This window comes from Atta colombica, unplaced genomic scaffold (assembly GCF_001594045.1).
Source record: "Atta colombica isolate Treedump-2 unplaced genomic scaffold, Acol1.0 scaffold18, whole genome shotgun sequence".
NCBI lineage: Eukaryota > Metazoa > Arthropoda > Insecta > Hymenoptera > Formicidae > Atta > Atta colombica.
In genome coordinates, this window is record NW_017259271.1 from 646,744 (window position 1) to 662,625 (window position 15,882).

A 15,882-nucleotide genomic window follows, 5' to 3' on the forward strand; every position below is an offset into this window, starting at 1 on the left:
TTTGTTTGGACATCGATTTGTAGATGGATTAATCGAGGTAAAAAAATTAACACAAAATTTGTCATCAATCAGCATGTTATGAAACAATTCTGAATTAAAAAAAAAAAGAAATTAAAGATATAGAAAAGAATTGAGTCACGTTTAATGGTTGTTAGTTAATACACTACACGTGAGATATAATTTGCGGGAATACTAACGACGAATGAGTTTGTGAAAACGTGCATTATGGCGAATCATCCCTCGTACGACTTTGAAGACAGAAGTCAAAGGATTCGCCATCGAGTCGGCACTGCGTCAAGACCTGCAGATTCCACTGTGGCTTGTACAAGGTATTATTTCTCTCATTTTGTCCTTTAGTTGGTTACCACATTGATGAATTTAAGAAATTTCAATTTTTATTCAATATGTATAAATAACTAACTTTTATATTATAATTAAGCATAACCAAGTGTGATGTTCTATTTATTCTACAATGAAAAAATTTTTGGTTAAAAATAAATTAATCAGAACCTTTCTGGTTAAATTTTATTCTGGTAGAATTTTATTCAAGATAAATGGAATTTTAACTGATACTTCTAGAAAAATAAATACAATACTTCTAGAAAAATTTATTAGAATTCTTATTTTTATAGATTATTTTAGAATAATTGTATCAATCAGAATTCTAGTAGATTTAACCAGAAAATTCTGATTCGTCTATTTTACATCAGAATTACTATTTAATCCAATCAGACCGTTTTTCTCTCATAAATTCAATATTATTAAGAGAAATACGATTATAATATCAATCGATCGATTGCCTAAATGATACCTTTTACAGCATGTTACAAAAAGATTTACAAATTGAATTGTTATGTAAAAAGTTGAACATATAGTAATAAGCATGATAATCTAAATATTAATTTACAATTTCCAATTCATTTCGATCTAGGAAAGAGTTATCGAATGCGTATTACTTAACTATTAACTTAAACTATTTTTTATTATACTTTCCATTTAGAATTGATTTATATACAAATGAATATTGGAAATTGTAGGTTAATATTTTTTTATTGGATTATCTCCCTTGAAAGTATTGAATTTATGAGTGAAAGTAACTAAAAATACAAGAAATAATAAAAGAAATCATTGATTAATTATTTTTACGTTCCTAATTTTAACAATTATCGTCAAAATCCAAATATTTATTCTTTTTTAAATTACAATAATGAAATGTCAGAATATCGAAGTAAAACTTTTAAACTCTTAAACTTGTTTCGACAATTAATGTTATATACTCATATCAATTATCAATTTTATTATTGTCAATTACCAGTCTTATCTTGTGGCGATATGATCTACGAAATTTAATAAGTACGAAGATAAATATTATAAAATAAATATTATAAAAATATTTAAATTATAATAATTGCAAATATATATATATATAAAATGAGTGAAAAATATTTTATAATAAGCCTTTTTTCTGAAAATACAAGATCATAATAAAATTGCATTACACAGGGCCTCAAAAACTTTTTTTAAAAAGAAACAGAATAAATGTTTCTTTTAAATTTTGAGTTTAATCCGAATTCGTAAGCCGTTTTGCCCCTAGTTTTTTAAACAATCGAAAAAAACTGTGAGAAATTTGTGAAAGTTAAAACATTTAACAAAAATTCTAGTTATGGACTCTCGAAATTGAACTAATATAGAAAAATCAAGCAAATGAGAATGCGATGTGATATTTGGTACAATCATTGATTACAATGTAGATAAATTTTATTTTAATGTTTGTTTTACAATCAAACGTTTCAATCAACGTTTCAATCAAAATTTGGGGTTATCATCAACGAAATCACATGAAAAAAAGTAAGAGTTTCTATCTTCCTGTAAGACGACTCCCCATTCAGCTGCATAATTCTGTATTTTTCTCATAGTCCAAAACTGGCAAATGTCAATGAGGTTTTAAACGATTATTATATATTTTAAAATAATAGCTAAAGTTATACAGACTCACTTGAAAATAGGAGCGCGAAATACAATATATTATAATACAAAAATTAAAACCTAGATTCCACATGTCAAAAAGCAACGAGATACAATTAAAGATGTTAGCTATATCAGTATCAGAATTTGAAAAGATTATTTGTGCGCAAAATGAAGATAAAAGTCAATAAATGAATATATATATACATTAGATTGACAAGGAAAAAAGAAAATATTTTTCTTTTATCGATTTCTCAGCTCAATCTTCTATTTCATGCCAAAAGAACACTCCTAAACTTTATTTAAAAATATTAAGATTTAGAGATCGCTAGTGAACGACTCTTAAATCAAAGTTTCGATTTTTTTAAATACATGTTTGATTTGAAAAATGGTTTAAACCGAATTTAAAACCATTTTAAATATAGTACTGTATGTTTTTTTGATCGCTGAACACGATGCAATCATTTATTTAGTTCTACGATATACGATTTAAAAAATACAGCTCGATTAATGTATAAAATGATCAAATTTTGAGTTTAAAGTCGATTTTAGCAAGATTTCAAGCGTTCAAATGGGTCGTTTCTTCCCTCAAATTGTAAGTTCTCAAATTGTTCAGATCCAGTTGGAATTTTCTTGGGACTTCCTACAGAGCCTTTAAAAGTTGCACTTTAAGTTTAACTAGATTATAAACTATTTTTGGATCTAATCAAATATGTATTAAGGAAAATCGAAATTTTGATTTAAAAATTGTTTACTTCCTCTAAATCTTAATATTTTTTGATAAAAATTTAGGGGTGTTCTTTTAGCATAAAATGAAAGCTTTTGAGCTGAAAGACCATTTAAAAAAATTTTTTTTCTTGACAATCTAATATAGAGGGAATCCCGTAAGTTTTGGCCAATTGTTTTTGTGTAGATAGAGCGGACTAAACTGAGTCGAAAAGTCCTCTACCATTTTGCAATTTTCTCAATAGTTAACAAGATATTAATTATTAAATTTATATTGCCAAATATTGGTTTTGAATGATTTTTTATTCAAATACTAACAACTTTACAGAAAAACTGCAAGACAAATATCATTTATTGTCTTCTCATAAAGTTCTGAGAATTTTTTCAGAATTTTTTAATACCGTATTTTCTAATGTTGGTAAAAATAAGAAAATGCAGCACTAAAAAATTGATAAAAAATTCTGAAAAAATTCTTAGCGTTATATGAGAAGAAAATAAATAATAATTTTTGTCTCTTGCAGTTTTTTTGTAAAATTGTAGTATTTGAGTAAAAAATTATTCAAGACCAACATTTGGCAATTTTTATTAATTAATATCATGTTAACTATTGCGAAAATTGCAAAATGGAGAGTTTACTTCTCAACTCAGTTTAGTCCGCTCTATCTACATAAAAGCGATTGGCCAAAATTTACGGGACACTCTGTATACAGAATAAAATGTCACCAGCAATCATGTAAAGTCACTAACACACATGAGAAATTCATTCAGAATATTTACGTATGCATGATTAAGACATTTAGTATCTATTTGTAAATTTAAGCTATTTTTTTTATAGTTTAATAAATAATATTTTAGATGTTAAACATTTATTCAAAAATCTTTTGTGTTTAGAATTTTTACGCTCGTCCAATCAAATTCGTGATTGTGACCCAGTATATCTGTGATTATCGATTGAAAGATAGTGATTATTTATGTGATTATTGTGTTCTGAAATCTTGGTTCTTAATTTCCCATCTGTTTGCTCTACGTAGATTGCGTTACAATCATTACATGAAATTTGATAAACTATTATTACATATATTTTCTTTGATTCATTTCACATCTTTGTGTACTTTAATAAACCTATTCATTTTTTGAGACTATAAAAAGTTAGTTTAATATTTAAATCTATCGTTATGTTTTTAATCTATCGTTATGTTTTTAAATTTTTCCGATATTAAACATATGAAATCGTAATCCATATAATATTTCCTTTATTGTCTGTCATTATTTTTGTCATTATTTTGTTTGTAACAAAAAGATTTTAAGCGTTCATTTATAATATGAAAAATGAAATCTAGTAGATAGTCATTATTTAGTACTGTTTCAAAAGTAATATTCTTGTTATGAAATTTTGCAAGTAACAGGAGGAAGGTTCTACCAATCATTCCAATTATGACGCCTCTTTTCTGTGAAACAGGATGTGCGGAAAAGAATGTCATGAAATTTAAATATTTTCCCGAAAAAGTTTGTGAAACCAATCAAATTCTAAAGTATTGTCATTATTAATAATTATAACATTCAAATAGTTTAAAATATTTCCGTCAATCTTTGCTGTGAAATCTTTGTTGGAATCTAGAATAAAGTGAAATAAATATATTAACCCTTAAAAACACTTTGACCCTTTTTGTAACATAAATGCCATACTTGGAACCACATTCCCAAGCCAACTTTGATTTGTCAGAACATTCATAAAAATGAACATATTTAAAAAAATTTTTTTTAATCTAACCATCAGACAGTAAGAAGTATAAGTGCCAAATATACATATTTTTATCAATAAAAAAGTTATGAGCTATAAAGTAAACAATAATTTCGAAAAAAAAATCACATTTTGTTTAAAAATTTTTCTTTCGTACGTAAATTATAAAAATATTTTAAATATGCATTTTGGAAAGTAGAAACTTCAAAAAAAAATTGCATTATTGTCTTTTACTGCGTTATTATGTTTTAAAAAACATAATTATTTAAAAGGATAAAAATGAAGAAAATTTGAAATTTATTTTGGGAAGAAAACATATATTTTCTGTTATTAAATAATAAATTGAAATAAAAATGAACCGAATATATAAATTTCTAGAATTAACATTGGTATAAAAAATATTTATTATAATTATAAGTAATTATATTGCATAATGATTACACACACACACACACACACACACACCACACGCGCGCGCGCGCGCACGCACACACGCACGCACGCACGCACGCACGCACGCACGCACGCACCCATGCACGCACGCACGCACAGTGTCCCATTTTAAAGGATTAAAATATCTTGGAAACATTGCGTAAATTAAATCGAACAATGTTTCAGACAAAAGTTTTTGACTTCGAAAAGGACATAAGATGGTATTATTGATTTGATCTTGGATGGCGTTGTCAAGGTCAAGGAAAGGTTATTTTGAATTTTTTTAACGCAATCCTTCGTTTTTTGTTATATATTCTTGTAGCTTATCTCGAGAGCTTTTCAAAACACTATAACGAAATATTTTTTCAGTACTTTTTGAGTTATAAAACTTGAAGATTACAATACCGCTGGCATTAGCATTAATTACTCAAGGTGTTTGATGGACAGATAAAACTTCTTAAAAGTTCAGGATCATGACCTGGATAACATTTATCAAGATTACGGCCATTGAAGCAGAAATATATTATAACTTATGTTGAGTATATCAACAAAAAGACTATCTTAAATATCATACTTGAGTATATGATATTCATGACAATTTTCAATGCTTGATATTTCCTGAAATCCTCGTAGCAAATTATCTAGAGTTTTATGAAATATAAAGATAAAACAAAAAAAAAACATAAATAAGAAGGAGCATGTAGTCACATACGCAAGATGTTTATCGCATAAGTCATATATTTAAAAATTTTACATACGTAAAATGTTTCAGTCAAGTTACGCGATCATCAGCAATACAATAAAGAAAATGTGAAATGTTAAATACTAAAATTGTGCATTAAGATACAAAAATTTTTCGAAAATTAATCCTCTTTTCTTGATCTTTTTGATAGTGAGATTAAGACTTATTTCTTGATACTTGTAAGTTAAACAGGATAAAACAAAATTTCTATATATAAGTTATCGTCATTTAATTAATTTATTTAATGTAATTACTTATACAAAACCCGTGTTTCCACAATTATCAAATATAATGCAATGCTATTATGTATGAAGAATATTAACTTAGATGGAAACATTTTTTAATTTGATGGTAAGACTGCTTTGTACGAAAGTTTATGTAATTACAATGACTGATTGTCAGCGATTTTCAACAGTATTTATATATATTGAAAAAAGGAGAGAGAAATCGATAGGTGGAACAGTATATTGGTGAAAGAAAGTTATCTTTTAATTATCGGCATAATAATCTCGGGAAAGCGCAATGTATCATTTTGTTTGTTTTATTCTGACTTTTACTTCTTTATGTGTATAAAGATGTATATCATTTTTTTGGTATTATTATTTCTTATATTCTTTTATAATATGATATTTCGGAATCTATAATTTATTGTTCCGATCAATTTTGTGATCGTATTCTAACTAGTGCTACTACTAGGAAACTACAAATATTATTATATTATAAGATTTCTTAATGAGACTCAATATGTAAGAATACTATTATCATTAAAAGAATTTTTAAATGCAGTCTCTATTGTTCTAAACACATGCACATTTTTCAAATTTAAGTAATTTTTAAAACAAATTTATAGTTTACCCATGGGATCTCCTTTCTCTTCTATTTTAGCCAATTGCGTAATACAAAATTTAGAAAATGACATTTTTATAACATTGATGTTTTCGATTTCTTTTTAATATCGATATGTTGACGATATTATATTAGCTGTTATTATAAAAAAGATGAAATTGAAATTTTGTGCACGTTCAATTCGTGTCATGAAATAATACAGTTTACTGTGGAATATGGCGATGATGGAGAAAATTAGTTTTTTGAATGTTAAACTATTAATTGAACGAAACTTATTTTTGATAATTATAAAATCCTACAAATTCTGTAGGTACTAAAATTTTATTCTGATCATCCGATCGAACATAAGTAAGATGTTATTGGATAATTAGACAGAATTTTCCTTGCACATCTAAAATTTCATGAAAAAAAATTTATTCATTAATTAACATTTTTTAAAATAATAATTATCCATTAGAATTCCTTTTGTTAATATCAACAATAGAATAAAAGTACTGATAATTTTGATAACATCAAAATTATTTTTAAGTGATTAATGATAGTGCCATTTCTCCATGGAAAATAAGAAGTTTTTTAATGTTCTATACTTTAAAAATGTTTCAGAAAAATTTAAAACCATAACACATAAATCCAAGTTTAATATTTCATATAAACAGTTGAACTCTTTAAATCGATTCATTAAAACTGAAAAAGATAAAATTAAAAAAGAAAAATATTCACATATTGTCTATCAAATTAATTATTCTGATTGTAGTGCTTCTTACGTTGGTCAAACTAAACGGAAACTTAATACTCGTTTGAAAAAACACAAAGCCGACATTAAGAAAACCTTCTAATACAATATCTGTTTCCCAGCACTAACTAGAACACGATTATAGAATTAATTGGAACAACACAAAAAATTATAGATTCAGAAATATCATACTATAAAAGAATAATATCAGAAATGATATACATAAAGAAGCAAGAGTCAGGATTAAACAAACAAAGTGATACATCGCACTTTCTCGAGATTTTTATGCTAATAGTTAAAAAATAATTACCTCTTCACCAATATACTATCCCCATCTATCGATTTCTCTCTCCTTTCCTTCAATATATATAAATATTGTCGAAAATCGCTGACAATGTCATTGTAATTACATAAATTTGTATTTTCGTACAAAGCAGTCTTACGAATTAAAAAATGTTTCCATCTAAGTTAATATTCTTCATTGTACCTGCATAATAGCATTGCATTATATTTGATAGTTGTGGAAACACGAGTAAGTTTTGTATAAATAATTATACTGAACAAATTAATAAAATGATATATATAACTTACAATAACAATAACTTATATATAGAAATTTGTTTTATCACAGATAAAAGTTTTTCACAGAACCTGGTAATCCCGTATTTAACTTACAAATATCAAGAAATAAATATCTTAATCTCACTGTCAAACAGTTCAGGATACAGAAAACAGGATAATTTTCGAAAAATTTTTTGTATTTCGACATGTGCAATTTTAAGTATTTAACATTTCACATTTTCTTTATTGTACTGATGATGGTCACGATTTGACTGAAACGTTTACATATAAAATTTTTTAATATATAATATTACTTGTACAAACATCTTGCGTATGTGGCTGTATGCTTCTTCTTATTTATATTTTTGTTATGTTATCGAGCCTCTAACTTTTGTTTAAATTTTAAAAATAAAATCATAAATCTTATTTTTTGACCCGATAGCCATCTTTCAAAAATAAAAAAGTTCTAATCTTGGAAATAAAAAGACCTAAGTGTATCCATAAACCAAAAGTGTTTTTAAGGGTAAAGTATTTTAGTAGTTATGTTAGAAGGAATAGCAGTGGCATATCAATATATCGTAAAATGAAATTGTGAACTTTAATGTTTTTAGAGCTTTTATCTTTAAATCCTATAACACTGAGTTCGCAATCATCGGAGACAAAAATGATTCCATGGATAGATCATAAGTTTGTCTGTATATATTCCCATCAAATATGAAACTCGAATTAAAAATGAGTTTAAAAGCGATGATAAATTCTTTTAGAATATTACAATCTCTGGATATATTAGGCCATCTACTAGAGATGCTTTCAAAGTCTAGATCAAACGTTACATTAGTGAAATGACATCATGTGAAATTAAAATGTAATTAGTGTCGATCTTAACATCAGATAATTTTTCACTAGATCGAAGCTATCTTTCACATAGTTAGAAGTTTCAAGGACATTGTTATAAATAAATTTGTGTAAGAAGGTAAAACATTTAAAGAAAAAAAAAGTAAATTAACATTAAAATGTCATAATATTAAAATGATCGAACTGATTTAAGTATATTTTTATAAGTTAAATATAAGTATAAGAAACAAAAAAGTTTAGCTTCACTAATGTTAAGCATTATGGTCTAAGACATCATAAAACAAATTGGTGTAAAGTGCCATTGTGCAAAAGTCAGGCAAGCTGCGTGAGTCATGGAAATTTCTTCAAAGGATGGATATTGTAATTGTTACTGTCTTCCAAAATTAACAATTAGAATATCAATTTTTGAAGCTGAAAGATTTTCCATAACTCATGCATAACTCTTTGTTGCAAATATTTCAATTTTTATAAATTTTCCATTGTTTTTTTTTATTATCTAAGAAACTGGACGTGATGGAGCAAAATGGTTTATAAATTCGGATTCAAATTCGGATCCAGCGATCAAAAATTTATAAGAAATATCTATTCTAGTTTGTATTTCCCTCTAAAATTTTTTGTAATCATTTGTTATTATCAGCAACATAAATTGATCAAAAATTAATATCAGACGTATCTGTTTTTTTTTTTAATATTGCTATTATAAGACGTAACATGATAATTTTCATGGAAAAGATTTCATGGGAATTTTCTATAGAAACGATGCATTTTTCAAATTGAAAATCCATGTTATTAGGATGTTAACATTTCGTGAACATTGCAATTCACATTACTATTGCTATATGAGACTGTTTCTCATCTTAATGAAATGAATTATGTTTTCGAAATATTTGTATTTTAATAATGGATTTGGACATGAAGATAACTCATGATAACTCATACAGCATAGAACGTTGAAAGAATGATGCTAAAATGTACAGTGTTGAATGCTGAAATATCAATATTTTATCAATGTTACATCTATTGATTCTTCTACATTGATTGTTAATGTTACTGTTGAAATAATATTGAAACAACGGTGAAACAATTGAACAAATTGAACAAATTGAACAAATTGAATCACAATCCATCACAGAATTTGCAGCAATATCGCTGCAATGACGCTGCAATATTGCTCCAACATGCAATATTGCTACAATGAATTGTTGCTGCAACTTTTGTGCTGTAGAGGAAGTTGAATTTTTATTGATTTTCCCATATTGCTTGTTAATGTTGCTGCAATATTAAAACGACATTGAAGAAATTATATATCGAAATCTATTTTATTTTATAAAAAATGAACAAAATAAAATGTAAATAGAATGTAAATAGAAAATTTAAATAATAGAAAAATTAAATTAACCTCTCACGGTCCTTCTGGGTTAAAATGATCCGAGCAGCATCTTTCATGCTAGATTTCAGAACTTGGTATCGAAAAGATACGTATTTGCCTTCGACTGTAGGTTTAAAGTTTTAATTATCGATGTTGTTTTTTCTATCGATAGAGATGCTTAACTTTTTAATCGGATCATTAATGTGTGTCTAAAAGCTATTCGCGCAAAAAGCGTTCTTTTTCTCATCAAAACGTGAGCAAGAGTTACTAACACGTCGTTTTCATAAATAATTTATAATTTATATTTTTGTATTAAATTGCAAAAATAAACAAGATGTGAATTATATCCCTCTAGTAAAAATTAAAAAAATGATAAGAAAAGAATATTCGTCATGTCTACGAACCACGTGATAAACACTCTCTAAATCTGAATCGGTGGATAATCTACTGAAATGTTACACTTGATACTGAATTACCAGCATATTATATTAGCACATTTGAACAATCAGTGAAATTTAATTATAAAAGAAAAGAATTTTAAGTATTATATAGTTAAAATACTGATATTTGCACGTATTATTATATTAGCACATTATAATTCCAATCTTACAATACCATATACGTTGAATGCGCTACACTGAAGCAAGATTGCTATAGATTAAGGATACCACGTTCATTAATTAAGTGGCATATTTGGCACTAAATCGATGATTATCTATTTGATTCAGATTTAGAGAGCAGACTCTATTTGTGTACTAAGATTGCTGTGGCGAAGAATAACATTTCCTATATATTTTTTGTATTTCATGTTTCTCACTTATATTCGTTTCAATAATAATAATAATAATAACTTTTAATAATAACTCAAATTAATAATAAATAGTCTTTTATACGAATTTAACATCTTTTTACACCTAAAAAACGATCATCTTCCTCTTCAAAATAAATACCTTTTCTGAAATGCACGTAACCATATTATTCTTTTTTTTAAGTACATAATCTCAAGAATATTAGGCTGAAACTGCATTTGAAAATATTATAAATTTAAAAAGTTGATGATTTTTTAAGTAAAAAAAAGCACATTTTCCGAACTTAACACGTTTACAATCTTTCTTTTAATGTTAAAATTAATTCTTTCACTAAAACATCATTGTTTCATTTTCTTAAAGGATAAAATTATATACTGCATTTTTTAAAAATAATTATAACTAATACTATCGATTTGGTAACAAGATGGTTTAAAGATGGTTTAAGTCATTTTAATCCAGAATAACCATTGTGTGTCTTTTTTGAAGTGTGACCATTAAGGATTAATAAAAATCATTTCTAAACAATATGTTTACGAGGGAATCGGCCGCGTGTGCAGAATGCTAGCGCATATAGTATTGTTTGAATGGTCCGTTGCACGATGTCGACTCGTGGTCTTTCTGCACATTGTACCTACAGGATGATTCAAAATAAACGTTTGTTGTTGAAATGTTATGTTCCTGACTTAATTTCAAGATGATCTTTACTTATTTGTCAAAATTTTGTCCGAAGTTTAGTTTTCAAATTATAAGCGAAATAGCGAATGACGGAACACTTAGAGAAGATAGCCAAGAGTGACGAAACACGTCGAACGCAAAACGGGGGATCCTCGTTGCGATCAGACGACCGCTACACATATGTGAGCATGCACATGTGATCGTTTACCCCCCCCCCCCCTCTCTCTCTCTCTCTCTCTCTCTCTCTCTCTCTCTCTGACACACACACACACACGCGCGCGCGCGCGCGCGCACGCACGCACGCCCATGCACACACACACACGCACACACACACACGCACGCACACACGCACACACAGACGCACGCACGCACGCACGCACGCACGCACAAATTTATCTTATAGAAATTCGATGACTTCATTTACGCAAGAAGGAATATTTAATTATAACATGCACTTATAAAGCGATGAAAATCCCAGACTTACGCGAAACAGAAACTTCCAAATTCGTTGAAAGATGAATGTACAGGAATTATGGGAATTCAGATACTAGGTCTAGTTGTTCTTCCAGATTATTTTAAATAGAGAAATATATTTGAAACTTTTAAGGGACAATTTACCAGAATTTTTAGAAGAAATTTTATTATTCGAGAGAGAGAGAAATACAAGATTGTATTTCAGGAAGACGGTGCCAAGCTAGAATTATGACGGATTATTTAAATCAACAATTTCCTAGACGATGAATGGATCGATATGACCTAATACATTGATCCGCAAGATCTCCAGATCTCAATCCTTTGGATTTCTTTTTTTGAAGATATTGTAAGGAATTAATTTATTAATCGCTTCCCGAAGACATAGAAGATCTCGAGATTGCGGTATGCCATATCATCGAAGAAGATATGATGGAAAATGTGTAAAGAAATTTATTAAGACGCATGAGAACTTGTGTTAAAATGGATGGTGGAGATTTCGAGCATTTTTTATAAAACTTATTTCATTCATTAAAATTAATCCGCCTATTTATGGCGATCAAAATTTTCTTACATGGAATACCCCTATTACATAGAAAAAATCAAAAGAAGAAGAGAATTGTGTAAGAAATATTAATTTGTTTTGAAAAAGATTTATAATGATATAGAAAGAAAAATTGCGTATGACATTACATGAAATGTAAGGAGCCTTAACTCGCGTTTGGAAGAAAAATCGATATCATATAACATAACATGATTTTCTGATATTAATTTCTTTCAAAATAAATCAATATTTCTTACATTTTATGTAATGTCGTATGCAATTGATTTTTTCTTTGTGATTATAGCTTCACTTGACGCTATCAATACTTCGAAACATACATTTTTTGTCATTAATCAATCAATCACGCTTCGAGGTATTCGTAACATTAAGTGCAATGCACTCTGTTTCAATTTGCCGCGGTGTGAGAGTTTAACTATCTAATCTCATGTCCATGTTTCGTCAGCGATAATAGAAACATAATCAACAATATACATCGATCGACATTGTTGATTATGCTATCGTTGAGTAGCGTATTGTGTGTTAATAAATCGTGTGCTTCTTTCTTTGAGTGATTTGTAATCGTATAATTAATTGGCAGTTATTCATAGTAACAACTAAGATTCACTATTAAAATCAGTCAATTGCATGCTATCATTGATGCGTTATTTGTTTTTTTCTTTCTTCTAATTTTCGGTTACCTATGACTAATTGATAATAATTATGAACCATACATTATAATAAAACAGATACTTAACTGATAGAGATACGTTAATAAATTTTTTCAAGCAAATGAATAATTTGTATGTCAATTGTGCGTAAACATTTCGAAATGATACGTTTTATATGGAATCTACATGAAGTATTGATTAATTATTCAATCAGTGTGCATTCTGTGTCAGTGAGAATATGTATGTAAATTAGTTTGCAAAAGGAAGTTTAATTAACATAAATATTGTCATTTGAAATTGTACGTGATTCGAAATGTAAGTTTTTTTTAATTTCAAGCAGCAAATGAAGTTATCGAATTTTTACAAGGTAAATTTGTGCATGCGTGCGTTGTGTGTCTGTGTGTGTGTGTGTTTGTGTGTGTGTGTGTGTGTGTGTGTGTGTGTGTGTGTGTGTGTGTGTGTGTGTGTGTGTGCTGAGAGAGAGGAGAGAGGAAGGGGAGGGATGAGGAGGGAGGGAGGGGAGAGGGAGAGAGAAAGTAAATGCAATTGCATATGCATGCTCTCACATGCGTGGTCATTTGATCATAACGAGAATCTCCCTCTTTTGCACGTCTTCGATGTGAATTTCTCCGCCCTTAGTTATTTTCTCTAAGTGTCGCTAATTATTCCTCTTAAACTTAGTTTGAAAACTAAGTTTCTGACTAAATTTTGACAAAAGGAAAAATCTTGGAATTAAGTTAGGAGCATGACTCACATTTCAAGGGCATATGTTTATTTTGAATCATCCTGTCACAGTTATATACTTACACTCAATGTTCATGAATCATCGAAGCAATTCCTGTACAATTGCAGAGGTTCAGCACCGTTGGATGAAGTACAAGATTAGATAGATGACCGCTGATAAATATATAAGGAAATTAATTTTCAAATGAGAAGAAAAGCGTTTTTTTTCAGTTATAATGTATTGTAATGTTGTTGTATGTTCCGGAATATAATGTCAATCACACACAATACTTATTTTAACAATAAAACTATTATAAATTAATATGCAAAAAATTGTTTCTTATAGACATTGCAATTCAACATTAAATGTTTCTGTAACGTCTCTTCAACATTGAACTTGCATTCCGCAATGTTGCTGCAATGTTCGCAATATTGCAATTCAATGTTTCTGAGATATTCAACGTTAATGTGCTGTATGGGATATAGCTCCTGTATAATGTAACTTATTAAATTTCTGACTACATTACTCATTCATTATTTTATATTTTATATTTTTGTTACACAAGGGGAATACCAGGTGACGGAGATTTTGATGCGCTTTTTACAGACTGTTCTTGAGCGAAAAAAAAACGATACCGACCATTCCAGCCAGTTCCGAAGAAATCGATTTTTTAAAATAATTATTGTAGTAATTTAAAGTAATTTAAAGTAATTTATTGTAGTAATTTAAAAAACGTATTGTATAAATGAAAATATTAGCATCTTTATAAATTTCATTTTAATTTAATGTTATTAGTTTTAATTACTTTTGTAATGAAATTTCATAAAATTACATATTAGTATTACACAATAATTAAACACTCATTGGATATTTATTATTGTCATCGTTATCGTCGTCATTATTGTTATTCACATGAATGCATAAATAAGATTGTAATAAAAACTGTTATAGTTTCTGATGAAATTAGAAATTGGAAATTATAATTAAGAACAAATAAGTCGTAATCTTTTTTGTAATCTTTTTTTGATTAACATTAATTAATTTATTAATAATAAAAAACTAATCGTGTTTTGTAAACATACATTGGGATGATATAGATCATAAAAACAAGAAAAACATAAATATTTATTGCATTATAAACATCTTACAAATGAATTTTTGTTGCAGACACAATAACTTTTTCTATTATCTGGCGAAAAGATTAGATTGACATATTATGGAAATAACTTCTTTCAGAAATCAATTTTGTTTTCATTCTAAAATTCATTCTAAAATTCATTCATAAAATGTTCACAATGCAATAAATATTTATGTTTTTCTTGTTTTTATGATCATCCCGTATAATATATGTCTATAAAACACAATTAGTTTTTTATTAAATGATTAGTTTTCTATTATTATTAATAAATCGATTTAATGTTAATCAAAAGAAGATTATAAACATTTGACTTACTTGTTTTAAATCATAATTTTTAATTTCTAATTTCATCAGAAATATAAGTTTTCATTACAATTTTATTTATGCGTTCATATGAATAACGACAATGATAACGATGATAATAATAAATATTCTCTAAATGAGTGTTTAATTATCTATAATACTAATATGTAATTCCATGAAATTTTATTACAATCAAAAAGTAATTAAAACTAATAACATCAAATTAAAATGAAATTTATAAAGATACTGATATTTTCAGTTATACGTATACTTTCATTAGCACGTTTTTCAAATTGTTACAATAATTATTTAAAAAATCAATTTCTTCGAAATTATGAGTCAATGGCTAAAACGACTGGATATGTACCGCTTTTTTCTTCGCTCAAGAACAGCCTATAAAAAGCGCATAAAAATCCCCCCCCACCATCAGGGGTGTTCCCCTGTAAGTATTACTTATATTAAATAGATAATGAAACAAAAAGTTGAGAATTAGGCAACTTGCATGCATTCGGAAATTTTTCTATATATAATATATAGATATATAGATACGAGTGTGTATACACACACATATATATATATA

At 27.5% G+C, this 15,882-nt stretch overlaps 1 protein-coding gene across 1 annotated transcript in view; it reads left to right on the forward strand.

The window, feature by feature from the left end:
* The first annotated feature begins 225 nt into the window (after positions 1-225).
* LOC108686419 overlaps positions 226-15,882 on the forward strand; it is a 127,276-nt gene continuing 111,619 nt past the window's right edge. The window contains exon 1 of the mRNA XM_018191722.1: positions 226-329. Coding sequence (XP_018047211.1) covers positions 226-329 — 104 coding nt within the window. The remainder of the gene's footprint in view (positions 330-15,882) is intronic.